We start from the raw sequence: 18,378 nt of genomic DNA, 5'->3' as shown, positions 1-18,378 counted from the left end.
TCACAGTCACAGTCCTAGGGATAAATAGATGATGGGATAGATCTCTGTACTGACCCCTGATAGATTTATACATATTAATTAGATCTCCCCTCAGTCGTCTTTTTTCTAAAGTGAATAACCCTAATTTTGATAATCTTTCAGGGTACTGTAGTTGCCCCATTCCAGTTATTACTTGAGTTGCCCTCCTCTGGACCTTCTCCAGCTCTGCTATGTCTGCCTTGTTCACAGGAGCCCAGAACTGTACACAGTACTCCATGTGTGGTCTGACTAGCAATTTGTAAAGTGGTAGGACTATGTTCTTATCACGGGCATCTATGCCCCTTCTGATGCAACCCATTATCATATTGGCATTGGCAGCAGCTGCCTGATACTGTTTTTTGCAGCTTAGTTTGATGTTTATTAAAATTCCTAGATCCTTTTCCATGTCAGTGTTACCGAGTGTTTTATCATTTAGTATGTACGGGTGACTTGCATTATTCCTTCCCATGTGCATAACTTTACATTTGTCAGTGTTAAACCTCATCTGCCACTTATCTGCCCAAGCATCCAATCTATCCAGATCCCTCTGTAGTAGTATACTGTCCTCTTCAGTGTAAATTACTTTACACAGTTTAGTGTCATCTGCGAAAATTGATACTTTACTATGCAAGCCTTCTACAAGATCATTAATAAATATATTGAAGAGAATAGGGCCCAATACTGACCCCTGAGGTACCCCACTAGTGACAGTGACCCAATCTGAGTGTGTACCGTTAATAACCACCCTCTGTTTTCTATCATTAACACCGTCAGAATCAGACAGAAACACACTCAGGAGTCTTATCCTTTTTCTTTCCTTTTATTCCGAAGCCAGGGTGGGGGGAGTGGACAGCTCAACGTGTTTCGGAGCCTCTAGATAGGTCCCCTTCATCAGGAGCAGGACCAGGATGGCGCTACCCCATTGGGGTAGCGCCATCCTGGGTTATTTTCCACATCCTGGGTTATTTTCTGGGTTATTTTCCGCCTTCTACAAGATCATTAATAAATATATTGAAGAGAATAGGGCCCAATACTGACCCCTGAGGTACCCCACTAGTGACAGTGACCCAATCTGAGTGTGTACCGTTAATAACCACCCTCTGTTTTCTATCATTAACACCGTCAGAATCAGACAGAAACACACTCAGGAGTCTTATCCTTTTTCTTTCCTTTTATTCCGAAGCCAGGGTGGGGGGAGTGGACAGCTCAACGTGTTTCGGAGCCTCTAGATAGGTCCCCTTCATCAGGAGCAGGACCAGGATGGCGCTACCCCATTGGGGTAGCGCCATCCTGGGTTATTTTCCACACATGGTCCATTTCAGGTGAGCATAGGTCGCAGCCATTACCTCCACAGCTTCTTGTTTCCGGTGCTGGAACTCCACACCCGGTCCTTACTTCTAGTTGCTGTTTATTCACCATTCTTTACCCCCCAGCCTTTTGCTTCAGCATACTATGTATCATTGCCGTGGTTGGTCTCTAGCTGACCCTTCTCTCTCATTTTACATTTTTTAGTACATTTGGTGTATAGGCTGGTCATTGTACCAAGTTTTTTCCCATGATCTTTATTTAATATGCAATACAATATGTATTTCTGATATTGTGACCTGTGTGTTCTCCCAGGGTGGCGCCTTTCTCTCCCTTTCCCTGCTCCCATCTACCTTGTCCATGGCTATATTTGCATGTACTTTTAATAATGTTTTTGATCTAACTCAATAAAATATTTATTCTTCGGTACTTTGAGCTCCATTTCTCTTTCTTCGCTATGGCCTCTCTTAGTTCGCTAAATTTAGCTTTTTTTAAGTTTGGTATTTTTGTTCCTCCCTGTAGAAACACTCTTTTGAATGATAATTGGAAGGTTATTACTTTATGGTCACTATTTCCCAGGTGTCTACCAACCTCCACGTCTGTTGTTCTGTCAGGCCTATTGGTTAATACTAAGTCCAGTATGGCCGTCCCTCTAGTATATGTCACAGAAACACACAGAATATTGACACTTGATTAGGCCCCGATATTAGGATTTTGCGCAAAAGACACTGTTTTCTGATGCAGGACAGTATATGTCACAGAAACACACAGAATATGGACACTTGATTAGGCCCCGATATTAGGATTTTGCGCTAAAGACACTGTTTTCTGATGCAGGACAGTATATGTCACAGAAACACACAGAATATGGACACTAGATTATGCACAGGTATTTGATTTTGCTCTAAAGAAACAGTTTTCTGATGCAAGACAGTATATGTCACAGAAACACACAGAATATGGACACTAGATTAGGCCCAGATATTAGGATTTTGCTCTAATGACACTGTTTTCTGATGCAGGACAGTATATGTCAAAATCACTGTAGAATTGCAGTGGCCAATATGGCGGAACTGCTCAGACCCCAAACACTGTAGCGTGTTTCTCATTGGGCGAGCAGTCCCATCGCATGTGAACCACAGAAATATCGTGGCAGATATGGAGGAGCTGCTCGAACCCCAAACACTGTAGCGTGTTTCTCATTGGGGGAGCAGTCCCACCGCATGTGGACCGCAGCAAACGACCATCCCGAGCAATTAATGCGTACAAAGGAGGACGCCAGCGCGGTCCACATGCACCACAAAAGCATCCTGCACAGGCCAGAGCATTGTGCGGATGAAAGTACAATTATATAAATCACTGAAGAAAATGCACTAAAAGGATATGTCACTGACTATACTAGCTGGTCATTCAAGCAGATATTAAAAGCTGAGACTTTCGCCAATATGTTCCTGTCAGGAAGATATCGGAGCCCATCATTGCACCACGTCACGGTCACTCAGCATGGCAAAGGGTCCTATCACTACGCTAACTGTGGTGTGAACACGGTCTGAAGGTGATGTGATCCAGCTCACAGCCCAGCCTGCACACAAATGCCTAGCAGGACAGCCAGTGCAATGTGAACAAAGCAAGACTGTGAGCCCCACCCATATCAGACCATGTGATGAAGGATTCCAGGTGCAAAGGAATGTTCAATTGCCAGATGAAGGCACATTCAAGACATATAAAACAAAATCACTGTAGAATTGCAGTGGCCAATATGGCGGAACTGCTCAGACCCCAAACACTGTAGCGTGTTTCTCATTGGACGAGCAGTCCCATCGCATGTGAACCACAGAAATATCGTGGCAGATATGGAGGAGCTGCTCGAACCCCAAACACTGTAGCGTGTTTCTCATTGGGGGAGCAGTCCCACCGCATGTGGACCGCAGCAAACGACCATCCCGAGCAATTAATGCGTACAAAGGAGGACGCCAGCGCGGTCCACATGCACCACAAAAGCATCCTGCACAGGCCAGAGCATTGTGCGGATGAAAGTACAATTATATAAATCACTGAAGAAAATGCACCAAAAGGATATGTCACTGACTATACTAGCTGGTCATACAAGCAGATATTAAAAGCTGAGACTTTCGCCAATATGTTCCTGTCAGGAAGATATCGGAGCCCATCATTGCACCACGTCACGGTCACTCAGCATGGCAAAGGGTCCTACCACTACGCTAACTGTGGTGTGAACACGGTCTGAAGGTGATGTGATCCAGCTCACAGCCCAGCCTGCACACAAATGCCTAGCAGGACAGCCAGTGCAATGTGAACAAAGCAAGACTGTGAGCCCCACCCATATCAGACCATGTGATGGAGGATTCCAGGTGCAAAGGAATGTTCAATTGCCAGATGAAGGCACATTCAAGACATATAAAACAAAATCACTGTAGAATTGCAGTGGCCAATATGGCGGAACTGCTCAGACCCCAAACACTGTAGCGTGTTTCTCATTGGGCGAGCAGTCCCATCGCATGTGAACCACAGAAATATCGTGGCAGATATGGAGGAGCTGCTCGAACCCCAAACACTGTAGCGTGTTTCTCATTGGGGGAGCAGTCCCACCGCATGTGGACCGCAGCAAACGACCATCCCGAGCAATTAATGCGTACAAAGGAGGACGCCAGCGCGTCTTGAATGTGCCTTCATCTGGCAATTGAACATTCCTTTGCACCTGGAATCCTCCATCACATGGTCTGATATGGGTGGGGCTCACAGTCTTGCTTTGTTCACATTGCACTGGCTGTCCTGCTAGGCATTTGTGTGCAGGCTGGGCTGTGAGCTGGATCACATCACCTTCAGACCGTGTTCACACCACAGTTAGCGTAGTGGTAGGACCCTTTGCCATGCTGAGTGACCGTGACGTGGTGCAATGATGGGCTCCGATATCTTCCTGACAGGAACATATTGGCGAAAGTCTCAGCTTTTAATATCTGCTTGTATGACCAGCTAGTATAGTCAGTGACATATCCTTTTGGTGCATTTTCTTCAGTGATTTATAGGACAGTATATGTCACAGAAACACACAGAATATGGACACTAGATTAGGGCCAGATATTTGGATTTTGCCCTAAAGACACTGTTTTCTGATGCAGGACAGTATATTTCACAGAAACACACAGAATATGGACACTATATTAGGCCCAGATATTAGGATTTTGCTCTAATGACACTGTTTTCTGATGCAGGACAGTATATGTCACAGAAAGACACAGAATATGGACACTAGATTATGCACAGATATTAGGATTTTGCTCTAAAGACACTGTTTTCTGATGCAGGACAGTATATATCACAGTAACACACAGAATATGGACACTAGATTAGGCCCAGATATTAGGATTTTGCTCTAAAGACACTGTTTTCTGATGCAAGACAGTATATGTCACAGAAACACACAGAATATGGACACTATTTTAGGGCCAGATTATTGGAATGTGCGGTACAGACACTTTTTTCTGATGTTGTTTATATTTATATTTTTCACTATATCTGGCCCTGACAACCACAAAATTTATTGACACAGTTGACAGCAAAAATGTGGATAGATTATGGGGAAAAAAATAGTGTATTCTGTATTCAAATTTTTTCCCTATATCTGTCCCTGACAACCACAAAATGTATTGAAGCGCAGATCACTGATTGCATCGTTGACAGCAACAATGTGGATAGATTATGGTAAAATAAATAGTGTTTTCTGTATTCTAATTTTTTTTTCCTATATCTGGCCCTGACAAGCACACAAGGTATTGCAGCGCAGATCTGACAACTCACGGATGACACTGTTTACAGCAAAAATGTGGATATATTAGGGTGGAAAAAATAGTGTTTTCTGTATTCTAATTTTTTCCCTATATCTGGCCCTGACAACCACACAAGGTATTGCAGCGCAGATCTGACAACTCACGGATGACACAGTTTACAGCAAAAATGTGGATAGATTAGGGGAAAAAAACTTTTTGCTTTCACTATTATTCTTCCTATCTCTGCCCTTGACACACAGAAGGTATTGCACAGATGTCACAAGTCACTGCAGACACCCTTCTATATAGAAAAAGAATCGCTATTTTGCAAAGTATGTAAAAAAAAAATTGAGTACTACTTTGCTAAATTAAATTGCTGCCACCACACACAATAGTCCTTAAAAGGGCTTTTGGGTCTTTGAAACATTCACTTGAATAAAATACGATCACAAACTCTCTACACTATCTGTCCCTTCCTAAGCGCAGCTCTCCCTGACTCGCCATGAGCCGAACCCGCGTCATCGGGTGCTATATATGGCTACTGGCATTACAATGATGGCAGTACTTACCTGCACGTTTATTGGCTGCTTAGCAGCCGCGAAACGTGCGGAGAGGAGAATCGAGCATGCCGCTCGAGCACATGTGGTAGTCAGCCGAGTACCGCAATGTGCCGAGCATAGCGATGCTCGAGCCGAACAAGTATTTGGCCGAACATGCTCGCTCATCACTAATGATCATATGTTTGATGAGGAGGTGGCTCTCCATGCGAGCGAAGCTTCCTGGTCTTTACACTACGCGTCGTCTCCTATGGAGTCTGTAGTCTGAATATAAGTGAATGGAGCGAGTACTTATCATTACATTCACTTCTGAGACAAAGTGCAGTGTAATAAGGAAGAAGCGGCTCTCACATGGAGTACCACCTCCTCTTCAGCTGATCAGTGGGGTTCCCGGGTCTCGGACCCCTGCCAATCAGATATTGATGTCCTATCCATCAATATAAATGGCTGGACACCCCCTTTAATTGAAATGCCAAAATCCTAATGGGTTTTAAAAGGGAAAAACACTTACCGTATGTACAGTAGTGTACCCAAAGTCGCAGCCTGTATGAACGCACAGAGCCTTAGGCACCTCTGTATAGTGCCTCAATATCCCACCCTACTATGGAGATATTGTCCCATAGTCACAAATTCTTAAGACATCCAATGAATACAGAGTGGCCTAGAGCACTATATATGCTGTATTACATCTCCTGCAATGTGTCTCTTCATTCTGAACTTCTACTTGAGAAACCACATCAAAGTCTAAAACCAATTTAACGCAGTCAAATTCTATTCTTCTGAAATAAATTAAGGTACCTAACTTAAAACTGAACAAACACCCTGACAAATTTGATTCTTATTGACATATATCAATTCTCAATATCAATTACTATTGTAACGGTCGCGTACACACACACACAGGGGGGAGGGAAGTGACCACTGCGCTCCACCCTACCCCTGGCCCTGCCTACTTGCCTCGCGAGTCCTAATGACAGGGGACAACTGGACGGCAATCCCTAACTTGGAGTAAGTGCAGGGATGACAGACAGACAAACAACCGGACGTGAACGGACCGAGTCAATACCAGGAAAGCTGCAAAGTACAAATGGAGCAAGCAGAGAATTGTCAGGAGAAGCCGGGGTCATAAATACCAGGAGAGCAGAGAAGTACAAGAGGAGTCCAAAGAGAGTAGTCAGGTGGGAGCCGAGGTCACAATACCAGGACGGATGCGCAGTACAGGAGGATCAGGCAAAAGGATGGTCAAGGAACAGGATCAGGTAAGTATTCAGCAGTCCAACAAATACCAGGAACCTAGAAATTAACAAGCAACCTGTAGCCAGCAGGCTGCCTGTATTTATAGTGGGGAGTGAGGGTCATGTGACGTGGCCAGCGTCACATGACCGACAGACCAACCAGTCGAGCACCGAGTGATCAGATCGGCGCTCAAGGCAGACTTAGGAGCAAGGAGCCACCAGCTAGTAAAGCCGCCCTGGGAATGAGGTCAAACACAGAACCTCATTCCAAAAGCTAAGCAACAGTTCTGCGGGCAATGGGGGACCGAGTGCACGTTCGGAACCCCATGACAGTACCCCCCCTTTTACGAGGGGCCACCGGACCCAAGACTTCAGGCGATGGCTTTTCAGGGTGTTCTAAATGAAATTTACGAACAAGTCTAGGAGCATGAACCTCCCTGGCAGGTACCCAAGATCTCTCTTCAGGTCCATACCCCTTCCAGTGAATCAGGTACTGCAAGGAATTACGCACCTTCCTGACATCCACTATTTTAGACACCACATACTCGACAGCATCATTAACAAGAACCGGCGGAGGCGAGGCTTTTGATGGTACTACCGGTTCAAAATATTTTTTAAGCAGAGATTTATGGAACACATTATGAATGTGGAATGACTCAGGCAGCTCCAACCTAAAAGATACCGGGTTATTCACTTCCGTGATCTTATATGGTCCAATAAAACGAGGAGCAAATTTTTTAGAAGTTACCTTGAGAGATAGATTCTTGGAGGACAACCATACTTTATCCCCAACCTGAAAGTTTACCCCCCCTTGAACGTCTCCTATCGGCCTTGAGTTTTTGAGAACATTGAGCCTTTTCTAGGTTCGATTGAACCCGGGCCCAAACTGTGCACAGTTCGGAGGAGAGTTTATCAGCTTCAGGGTTAGAGGAGGAAACGGACGACCCAGAATGAAAACGGGGATGAAAACCATGGTTACAAAAGAAAGGGGAGACCCCAGCAGAAGAATTGACACGGTTATTCAGAGCAAATTCAGCCAACGGAAGGAATTTGAACCATAATTGCTGGTCATCAGCAACATACAACCTCAGGAATTGTTCCACAGACTGATTAAGGCGTTCAGTCTGCCCATTACTCTCAGGATGGTAGGCGGAAGAAAAAGACAACGAAATTTTACATCTTTGACAGAAGGCCCTCCAGAATTTGGACACAAACTGCACACCCCTGTCCGAAACAATATTTTCCGGGATACCATGCAATCGAACAATTTCTTTCACAAAATTAGACGCCAGGGTTTTGGCATTCGGGAGTTTAGACAGGGGAATGAAATGGACCATCTTGCTAAACCTATCCACCACTACCCACACTACAGTCTTACCCTCCGCCAGCGGTAGGTCAGTTATAAAGTCCATCGAGATATGGGACCAGGGTCTACTGGGAATGGGTAGGGGTCGTAGGTTACCAGCAGGGCGAGTCCTAGGTGTCTTGGACCTGGCACAAACCTCACAGGCTGACACATAGGACTTGACATCCCTAGTTAGAGTGGGCCACCAATAAGATCTAGAAACCAGATCCTTAGTGCCCTCAACACCCGGATGTCCACAAAAGGCAGAATCGTGACACTCACCCAACAGCTGGAGACGAAATTGTACGGGAACAAACAACTTATCTGTTGGGGTGGATACCGGTGCCAGATGTTGTTCCGACCTAATGCGAGCCGAGATATTCTGGGTAAGAGCTGCTAAGAAGATTTTTGCTGGTAGGATGGATTCAGGTGGTACCTCAGTAGGTTGAAAAGCCTGGAAGCTCCGAGATAATGCGTCCGCCTTCAAATCTTTACTTCCCGGCCTGAACGTGATGGAAAAATCAAAACGAGTAAAAAACAGAGCCCATCTGGCTTGACGGGGATTCAACCTCTTAGCAGACTCGAGAAACATAAGGTTTTTATGGTCAGTGACAACAGTTACACAATGCCTTGCCCCCTCCAGAAAATGCCTCCACTCCTCAAATGCCCATTTAATGGCCAGCAGCTCCCTATTCCCTATGTCGTAGTTTCTCTCCGTGGGAGAGAATTTCCTGGAGAAGAAGGCACATGGTCTCAGATTAGTGAGGCTGGCAGGACCTTGTGAAAGGACTGCTCCTGCGCCGTCCTCGGACGCATCCACCTCCACAATAAAAGGTTTCTCCTGATCAGGCTGGATCAGAATGGGAGCGCTACTGAATGCCTTTTTTAATTTTTCAAATGAAGAAATGGCCTCAGTAGACCAATTCTCCAAATCCGCCCCTTTCTTAGTAAGGTCGGTCAACGGTTTAGCAATTACGGAAAAATTCATAATAAATTTACGATAGTAATTGGCGAAACCTAAGAACCGTTGTAAGGCCTTTAAGGATGAAGGTCTTACCCATTCCTTAATTGCTAGTACCTTACCAGGATCCATCTTGAAGGCGTGAGGAGTCAGAACATGCCCTAGAAACAGAATCTCCTGCACACCAAAGACACATTTCTCTTGTTTAGCGGATAGCTGATTCTCCCTCAACACCTCTAATACTTGTCTAACATGAGACACATGGGATTCGAAGTCAGGAGAGAATATCAAAATGTCGTCAAGATAGACAATAACAAATTTACCTAAGAATTCCCTAAGAATGTCATTCATGAAGTTTTGGAACACAGCTGGGGCATTGCTGAGTCCAAAAGGCATCACCTGATATTCAAAGTGTCCTACCGGAGTATTGAACGCCATCTTCCATTCGTCTCCCTCCTTGATTCGGATTAGATTGTATGCCCCTTTCAGGTCAATTTTGGAAAACCAGGTTGCCCCCAGGACCTGGTTAAATAAATCCGGAATCAATGGGAGGGAGTATCTATTCTGGACAGTGATTTTATTTAATCTCCGGTAATCGATACATGGCCTAAGACCACCATCTTTTTTCTTAACGAAGAAAAACCCCGCCCCCATAGGAGAGACAGAAGGTCTAATATGCCCTTTACCAAGGCTCTCCTTAATATAATCTTCCATGGCCTTGCGTTCGGGCATAGAAAGATTATAAATTCGTCCTTTAGGAAACTTGGCCCCCTCTACTAGCTCTATGGTACAATCATAAGGTCTATGGGGGGGTAGAACCTCTGGGGTTGGTGATGAGAATACATCAGAATATTCTCTAACAACAGAGGGTAAAGTATCAGACTTTACTGAGACCCCAGCCTGTACCACGGACAGGCACGAGTCACACTTAGGCCCCCATCTCACCAACTCCCCATTGGACCAATCTATAGTGGGGTTATGTAGTCGGAGCCAGGGCAACCCTAGTACCACCTCAGCAGGTAGGTTCTCCAGGACTAGAAGCGAACATCTCTCTGAGTGGCACACACCCACGGTTAGAGAAATCTCCGAGGTACATAAGCTCACCGTACCACCAATAAGAGGAGTAGCATCAATAGCCATAACATGGATAGGAGTTGGTAAGGCAAACATAGGAATACCCAATCTAACAGCATACTCAGAGTCAATAAAGCTAGCCGCTGAGCCAGAATCAATAAAGGCCTTACCCGCCCATTTATTTACTCCCAGAGAAATCGTAATGGGTACCGAAAGCTTACATTTAGAAAATTCAGGGTGTACCTGGTCTTTAGGTTGCCTTGCCTTAGGAGACTTGACAGAGAGGACCTTCTTAGGACACTGGTTGATCCAATGGTCAGAATCTCCACAGTAAAAGCATTCTCCACGTCTGCGGCGAAGATTCCCTCGGGTCATGCCAACCTGCATGGGTTCCTCGGTGGAGACCTCAGCATTGTCTCTGGGATAGGCCTCTGGCTGGACCACCATCTGGGAAGAGAACTGTTGTTCCTGTCGTCTCTCTCTAACCCGTCGGTCAAGTCGGACAACAAGGTTCATCATCTCCTCTAAGGTCTCTGGAAGTTGATAACTGACCAGAAGATCCTTTAATTTATCAGACAGACCTGACCTGAACTGACTCTTCAGGGCTGGTTCGTTCCATCCTGAGGGGACACACCACCTTCTGAATTGGGTGCAATAATCCTCCGCTGGTAAATTGCCCTGAACCAGTGCCTTTAGAGCCGTCTCGGCTACTAGAGCCCTGTCTGGTTCATAATAGAGGGTACCTAGGGCCTGAAAGAACCCCTCCACAGAATATAAACAACTGGCGCCAGCAGGTAAAGAGAACGCCCAGTCCAGGGTATCACCCTGTAATCGGGAAATGATAATACCCACGCGTTGACTCTCGGGGCCAGAGGACACGGGGCGCAAACGGAAGTAAAGTTTGCAACTCTCCTTAAAAGAGAGAAACTTCTTCCGGTCTCCAGAAAAGGTTTCTGGGAGCTTAATCTGGGGCTCAAAATGCGGACTGGAGGCCTGAGGAGTGGAAGAGCCTTGCCCTAACTCAAAAGAGCTGAGTTTTTCCCCTAACTCCTGCACCATCTGCGTCAGATTAGAGACATAGTCAGTCAGGGTCACCAGAGGATTCATAATACAGTGGTTATTGGGCCTGTTAATCTGTAACGGTCGCGTACACACACACACAGGGGGGAGGGAAGTGACCACTGCGCTCCACCCTACCCCTGGCCCTGCCTACTTGCCTCGCGAGTCCTAATGACAGGGGACAACTGGACGGCAATCCCTAACTTGGAGTAAGTGCAGGGATGACAGACAGACAAACAACCGGACGTGAACGGACCGAGTCAATACCAGGAAAGCTGCAAAGTACAAATGGAGCAAGCAGAGAATTGTCAGGAGAAGCCGGGGTCATAAATACCAGGAGAGCAGAGAAGTACAAGAGGAGTCCTAAGAGAGTAGTCAGGTGGGAGCCGAGGTCACAATACCAGGACGGATGCGCAGTACAGGAGGATCAGGCAAAAGGATGGTCAAGGAACAGGATCAGGTAATTATTCAGCAGTCCAACAAATACCAGGAACCTAGAAATTAACAGGCAACCTGTAGCCAGCAGGCTGTCTGTATTTATAGTGGGGAGTGAGGGTCATGTGACGTGGCCAGCGTCACATGACCGACAGACCAACCAGTCGAGCACCGAGTGATCAGCTCGGCGCTCAAGGCAGACTTAGGAGCAAGGAGCCACCCAGCTAGTAAAGCCGCCCTGGGAATGAGGTCAAACACAGAACCTCATTCCAAAAGCTAAGCAACAGTTCTGCGGGCAATGGGGGACCGAGTGCACCTTCGAAACCCCGTGACAACTATTTTTTAACAAAAATCCTTGCACACAAACTTACGGGACCTGACAAATGCAATAGTCACAAGTAGAGTTGAGCGAAGCGAAGCATCCAAAGTGGAATTTGGTCAGAATTTTAGGAAATTTTGATTCTAAACTAAGCAGCATTTCCTCGCGCTGGAGTTGTCTTAGAAAGAACAGAAAAAAACAAATCACAATCCTCATCCATTTGCTCACGGAGAAGCAGTTCTCTCCTCTCTTGATTGAAAAAGACCTGCTTAAGGACCTGCGCTGTTCGTGATGATGTCACTGTGCGCTCCCAGAGTGAACACGTGGTGACATCAACACATTATCACGCTGCGCCAGCGCAAGTCCTTTGGCAGGTCTTTTTCAATCAAGATAGGAGCAGACTGCCTCTGCGTGAGCAAGTGGATGAGGTGAGTGATTTTTATTTTTTTTTAAACCCAAAAGGCCATATTGCACTAGCGTATTACTGTTAGATGGGTACACTGCTGTCTAAGTGGCTGTTGAAAATAGTCCCATTGATTAATAGGCTGAATGGGGTTTTAACACAGCGATTTGCAACGAATGAATTCGTAACAAATCACATTTTTGTCAAACTTCTGTAAAGCTGCCAAATCTAATTTTTCAAAACTTAGCTGTAACGGGGAGCCGGCGATGCGCTCTCTCTCTGCAGCGCCGCCGGCATCCCACTTGTGAGGAGGAGCGAGGACGTGGCCGGCATCCTCATCTCCAAGATGACAAGGGGGTGGGGAGGACCCAGGTGCGCACGCTTCCTCAGAGTGGCTGGCGTCCTCCATCTCCTAGACAACGAGCAGGTGGGGAACTGAGCGCCGGTGCTAATGAGTCGGCGCTCAGGTGTACAGAGATGCTGGACATGGGTCATGTGACGCTGGCCACGTCACGTGACCCATCAAGAGGACCTATTTAAACAGGTAAACTGCTGGCCACAGGTTGCCTGTGATTGGTCTTATCACCTCACTAGTGTATCCTGCATGTGTGACTTCGGTTTGTTTGACCTCGGCTTGTATTTGACTTCGACCTTGTGTTACCCCTTGTACTGACGCAATATCTTGGGTCCTGACTTTGGCTTGTTTTGACTTTAATCTTCTATTACCCCTTTTGTGCCTGCATTATCTCCTGGCTCTTGATCTCTGCTCCATTGATTCTATTGCCATTTTAGGGCTGGCCTGGGAAGCTCTCGCTTCCGTGTTGTCTGTCTTTGTGTATAGTTTCCTCCCTGTGTTGTGTCTCCCCTTCCTTAGGCCCCTGCACGTACATAAGCTAGGGACTGATACCCAGTTGTGCCCTGTCGGTTAGGACGGACCGTGCAAGTAGGTAGGGATAGAGGTGTGGGTGGAGTTAGGGTCACACTTATGTCTACCTGTTTGTAACATTAGCTCCTCTCTAGTCATAACCTGTGGTAAATAAAGAAAAAACAACTCACCTGTCTGTGGTCTCGCTGTTCCCGCGTTGCTGCCCCATTTCTGTCTCCTTCCAGTCTCTGCTGGACCAGATGTGCCCTGGTTCTGTGAGCACTGCGGCCAATTACTGGCCTCAGTGTTCTCATGTGCTACAATGGCATGAACGGGTGAGTTTTAAAGAACAGTTACAGGGGCTGCCTGAGTTTTTATTCAACTTTGACAAACCCTGTCCTGACTTTATCCCAAAATGCAATCACACTTTCATTCCCAGTATCTCAAAATATTCAGTTACAATTGCACAGTTTCTGGGGCATTTAGGTCTACAATATGATTATTGAATATATTTCAAAATGAGGTACCACAAAAGAAGAGGCAGAAAAAATGTTCTAACCTTGTACTAACGAGTATGGCCTTTTTCTGTCATATATGGTAATTATGATATCCTCCTCAGTGAATTGCTTTTGATTAGACTCGTGGAGTGTACTTAGAGATAGTGTACAACCTGATAAATCCAATAGCATGGATGTGAATAATAGGCTGTAGGCAAGCATGGTCCACTACATGTAAGGGTACATTCACACAACCGCATGTATATTTTTTGGTCTGCAAAATGAGGATCCTCAAAATACGGACACCATCTGTGTGCTGTCCAAAAAATTTTGTGGACCCATCAACTTCAATGGATGTGGAAAGCACATGGATATGTTCTGTGTGCTTTCAATATATCCGTATGTCTGTTCTGCAAAAGATAGAACATGTCCTATTCTTGGCTGCAAACGTGGGCCACAGACCCACTGAATTCAAAAGGTCTGCAAAAAATGTCACACGGACGTCATCCATATTTTGCGGATATGCGTTTTACAGACCACAAAATACACACGTTGTTTGTTGTCTGGCTTTGTCCTGCAGCAAATTAATTGTTTTAACCTTGTACCGTGGCAGTGATTATAGGCTTTTTGATTGATATGTGGTTTTTGTGGTACACTATTACAGTACATCCAAACGTTTCTCTTTCTCATATCCAAACATTATAGTAATTCTTTCAGTGAAGATAGTTTTTGCAAAGAGGGACAAGAACTGAAGAAGAACAAGAACCTCAAAACAGTGCTGTCTGCAGATGATTCTCTGGTTTGACAGTTTTTCCAATTCACTTCAATGGGACCAGTGCCAAAGTAAGCAGCTCCGTCAACTACATAAAGGATCAAGCTGTGTAGTCCTGACATTGAACATCTCATCAGTGGGGGTGCAAGGTGTTGGATTCCTGCCAATCTGATATCAATGGCTTATCCTGAGGACCATTATGACTTGATGTACAATATTGTCATCTCTACAAAATTCTAACAGACCTACCTTACAGCCTGCGGTAAGAAGTGCCAGCACATATATATGGTTTGAGAGTAATACATCATCATATGATAAATGGTCCTGGGACTGGATTTGACCAAGTACGTGGTGGAAACATCGGTATTGGAATAATAACCTTAAAAAGAAAATATCAATTATCCCTATCACACAACTGCATATAAATATTGTATGTGCCATGTATATATGAATTGTATCAATTAATACTGGAGCTGTGATCATATTATATGAAATAAAGACGTCTTCACATGCTGAACCTGATAAGGCCGGGTTCACGTCACCGTTTAGCTTTCCATTCTTCTTATCCATCGGAAGAACAAAGAAATAAAGGAAAAAAATGGATCTGTCTTTTTTGAGCATCAGTTATGATCAGTTTGCATCAGTTTGTGTCACTTCTATCAAAGATCAGCTATTTTTGATGGGAGAAAAAGTATGTTTTCTCCCGTAAACAATAACTGATCTGTAACAAACTGATGCAAATTGATCATTACTGATGCTCAAGAAAAGACAGATCTGTTACTTTTAGTGCAAACTGAACTCGCCCTTAACAATGCACTTACTAATGTGATTGAACCTAGATTTTGGAAACATGTTGAAAAAATATGGCACAATTTGGTAAATCTAGATTTAGAGAGAGCCCATCAAAGGGCATAGTTTACCAGAAAGGGGGCAAGGCTTCATGGGGGTGGAAGCATGGTTGCCACGGTTTGCCTGCTGGACAGAAACACCGCTGATCGTTTGCCTGTGAGATCAGCTGTGTGACTTTAGCGCTATACAGTGCAAGATGAAAGCTCCTGCACTTGGATTCTAGCTGTCACTGATTGTGGTTTATTGCTGCTTATGCATTCACCTCTCCTTGGTGCATGACGGTCAATAGGCAGTATGCAGTGAATAGAGGAAGCATAGATTGGACCAGGTGACCACCTAATACCCAAGTGTCTCAATGACAGCGGAGCTGCTGGGTCTCGGCAGACCCTGAATTACTGAGCCTGTATGCAATGCCCCGCAGGGAGCTCCTTAGGATGCCCCAGCTACAGTGGAAAGTGCAAAAAAAAATAAAAAATGTAAAAGAAAGTGTCACTGTCCCATACAAAAAAATAAAAATACCCATTCCAATCAAAACCATCGTCATTATCTTCCCATTCATGTGAAAACTATATTATATATCAAAATGACTGATACAAAATAGGGAACTCATTTTAATTCTTTATTTTGGTTATAGATTTTAAAACATTTTGTTGCATTTTTCCCCAAATAAAAGGTAACAACCATTAAATATACACTAAATTACAACAACAGAAAAGTGTCTGGTTATTAACCCCATAAGGACCCATGACGTACATGTACGCCATATCTGGCCGTGACTTAAGGACCAGTGACGTACATGAACATCATGCTGATCGGGCAGGGGCAGGAGCTGCGCCCGCCTGATCAGCTGCAGGGGTCCGGCAGTCATTGATAAACACCTATGACGGCGCATTAACCCTTGCGCTGCCACGGTCAGCGCGTGCGGGATCCTGCCGGGTATGGGGTGGCAATCGGGTCCCCGCGTTGCTGTGACGGGGACTCGATGGCAGGGAAGGCAGTCCAATGCCTTCCTTAGGCAACGTGGCTGCCTTCCGGGAGAGCCTGTGAGATCCAGCCCCCTGGAAAGTGTAATACCAAGCGATCAAAAAGTCATACGCACCCCAAAATCATACCAATCAAACGGTCATCTCATCCCACAAAAAATGAGATCCTACCTAAGACAATTGCATAAAAAAAAAAAATATGGCTCTAAGAATATTGAGACACTAAAACATGATTTTTTTTTGGTTTCAAAAATTCTGTTATTGTGTAAAACTTAAAAAAATGAAAAAAAGTATACATATTAGGTATCGCCGAGTCCGTAAGAACCTTCTGTATAAAAATATTACATGACTTAACCCCTCAGATGAACACCGCGGATCCTCAAAACACATACGGACATCTGAATGGAGCCTTACAGGGGGGTGATCACCCCATATAGACTCCCTGATCACCCCCCTGTCATTGATCACCCCCCTGTAAGACTCCATTCAGACATCAGTATGTGTTTTGCGGATCCGCGGACCCACAAAACACATACGGACGTCTGAATGGAGCCTTACAGGGGGGTGATCACCCCATATAGACTCCCTGATCACCCCCCTATCATTGATCACCCCCCTGTAAGGCTCCATTCAGACGTCAGTATGTGTTTTGCGGATCCGCGGACCCACGGATCCGCAAAACGCATACGGACATCTGAATGGAGCCTTACAGGGAGGTGATCACCACATATAGACTCCCTGATCACCCCCCTGTAAGGCTCCATTCAGACGTCCGTATGTGTTTTGCGGATCCGCGGATCTGCAAAACACGGATACCGCGGATCCGCAAAACACGGACACCGGCAATGTGCTTTCCGCATTTTGCGGATCCGCACATTGCCAGAACTATATAGAAAATGCCTTTTCTTGTCCGCAATTGCGGACAAGAATAGGACATGTTCTATAGGCTCTACAAAAAACGCAGTGTTCGCTGCGGTGCTATAAAAAGATCACTTTTGAGAGGCATGGCGAGTTCATAGAAGATTTTTTTTTGTCACAAGTTAGCGGAAACAGATTTTTTTGTTTTTTTGTTTTTTCTTACAAAGTCTCATATTCCACTAACTTGTGACAAAAAATAAAATCTCACATGAACTCACCACACCCCTCACGGATTCCAAATGCGTAAAAAATTTTTAGACATTTATGTTCCAGACTTCTTCTCACGCTTTAGGGCCCCTAAAATGCCAGGGCAGTATAAATACCCCACAAGTGACCCCATTTCGGAAAGAAGACACCCCAAGGTATTTCGTGAGGGGCATGGCGAGTTCATGTAAAATTTTATTTTTTGTCACAAGTCAGTGGAATATGAGACTTTGTAAGAGAAAAAGAGAAAGAAAAAAAAATAACATTTTCCGCTAACTTGTGCCAAAAAAAAAATATTCTAGGAACTCGCCATGCCCCTCACGGAATACATTGGGGTGTCTTCTTTCCAAAATGGGGTCATTTATGGAGTATTTATACTGCCCTGGCACTTTAGGGGACCTAAAGCGTGAGAAGTAGTTTAGAATCCAAATGCGTAAAAAATGCCCTGTGAAATCATAAAGATTCTCATTGGAATTTGGGCCCCTTTGCGCACCTAGGCTGAAAAAAAGTGTCACACATGTGGTATCGCCGTACTCAGGAGAAGTAGGGCAATGTGTTTTGGGGTGTCTTTTTACATATACTCATGCTGGGTGAGAGGAATATCTCTGTAAATTGACAACTTTGTATAAAAATAAAAAAAAAAGTTGTCATTTACAGAGATATTTCTCTCACCCAGCATGGGTATATGTAAAAATACACCCCAAAACACATTGCCCTACTTCTCCTGAGTATGGCGATACCACATGTGTGACACTTTTTTTGCAGCCTAGGTGCGTAAAGGGGCCAAAAGC

At 45.0% G+C, this 18,378-nt stretch overlaps 1 protein-coding gene across 1 annotated transcript in view; it reads right to left on the bottom strand.

Annotated features, from left to right (window-relative positions):
• Positions 1-18,378, bottom strand: part of LOC120993281 (acetylserotonin O-methyltransferase-like) — a 72,829-nt gene that overhangs the window by 39,767 nt on the left and 14,684 nt on the right. The window contains exon 3 of the mRNA XM_040421826.1: positions 14,883-15,012. Within this exon, the coding sequence (XP_040277760.1) occupies positions 14,883-15,012 (130 nt within the window). The remainder of the gene's footprint in view (positions 1-14,882; positions 15,013-18,378) is intronic.

Source organism: Bufo bufo, chromosome 3 (assembly GCF_905171765.1).
Source record: "Bufo bufo chromosome 3, aBufBuf1.1, whole genome shotgun sequence".
Taxonomy (NCBI): Eukaryota; Metazoa; Chordata; class Amphibia; order Anura; family Bufonidae; genus Bufo; species Bufo bufo.
Note: the sequence above shows the minus strand (reverse complement) of the source record. Positions and strands in the feature narration are given on the sequence as shown.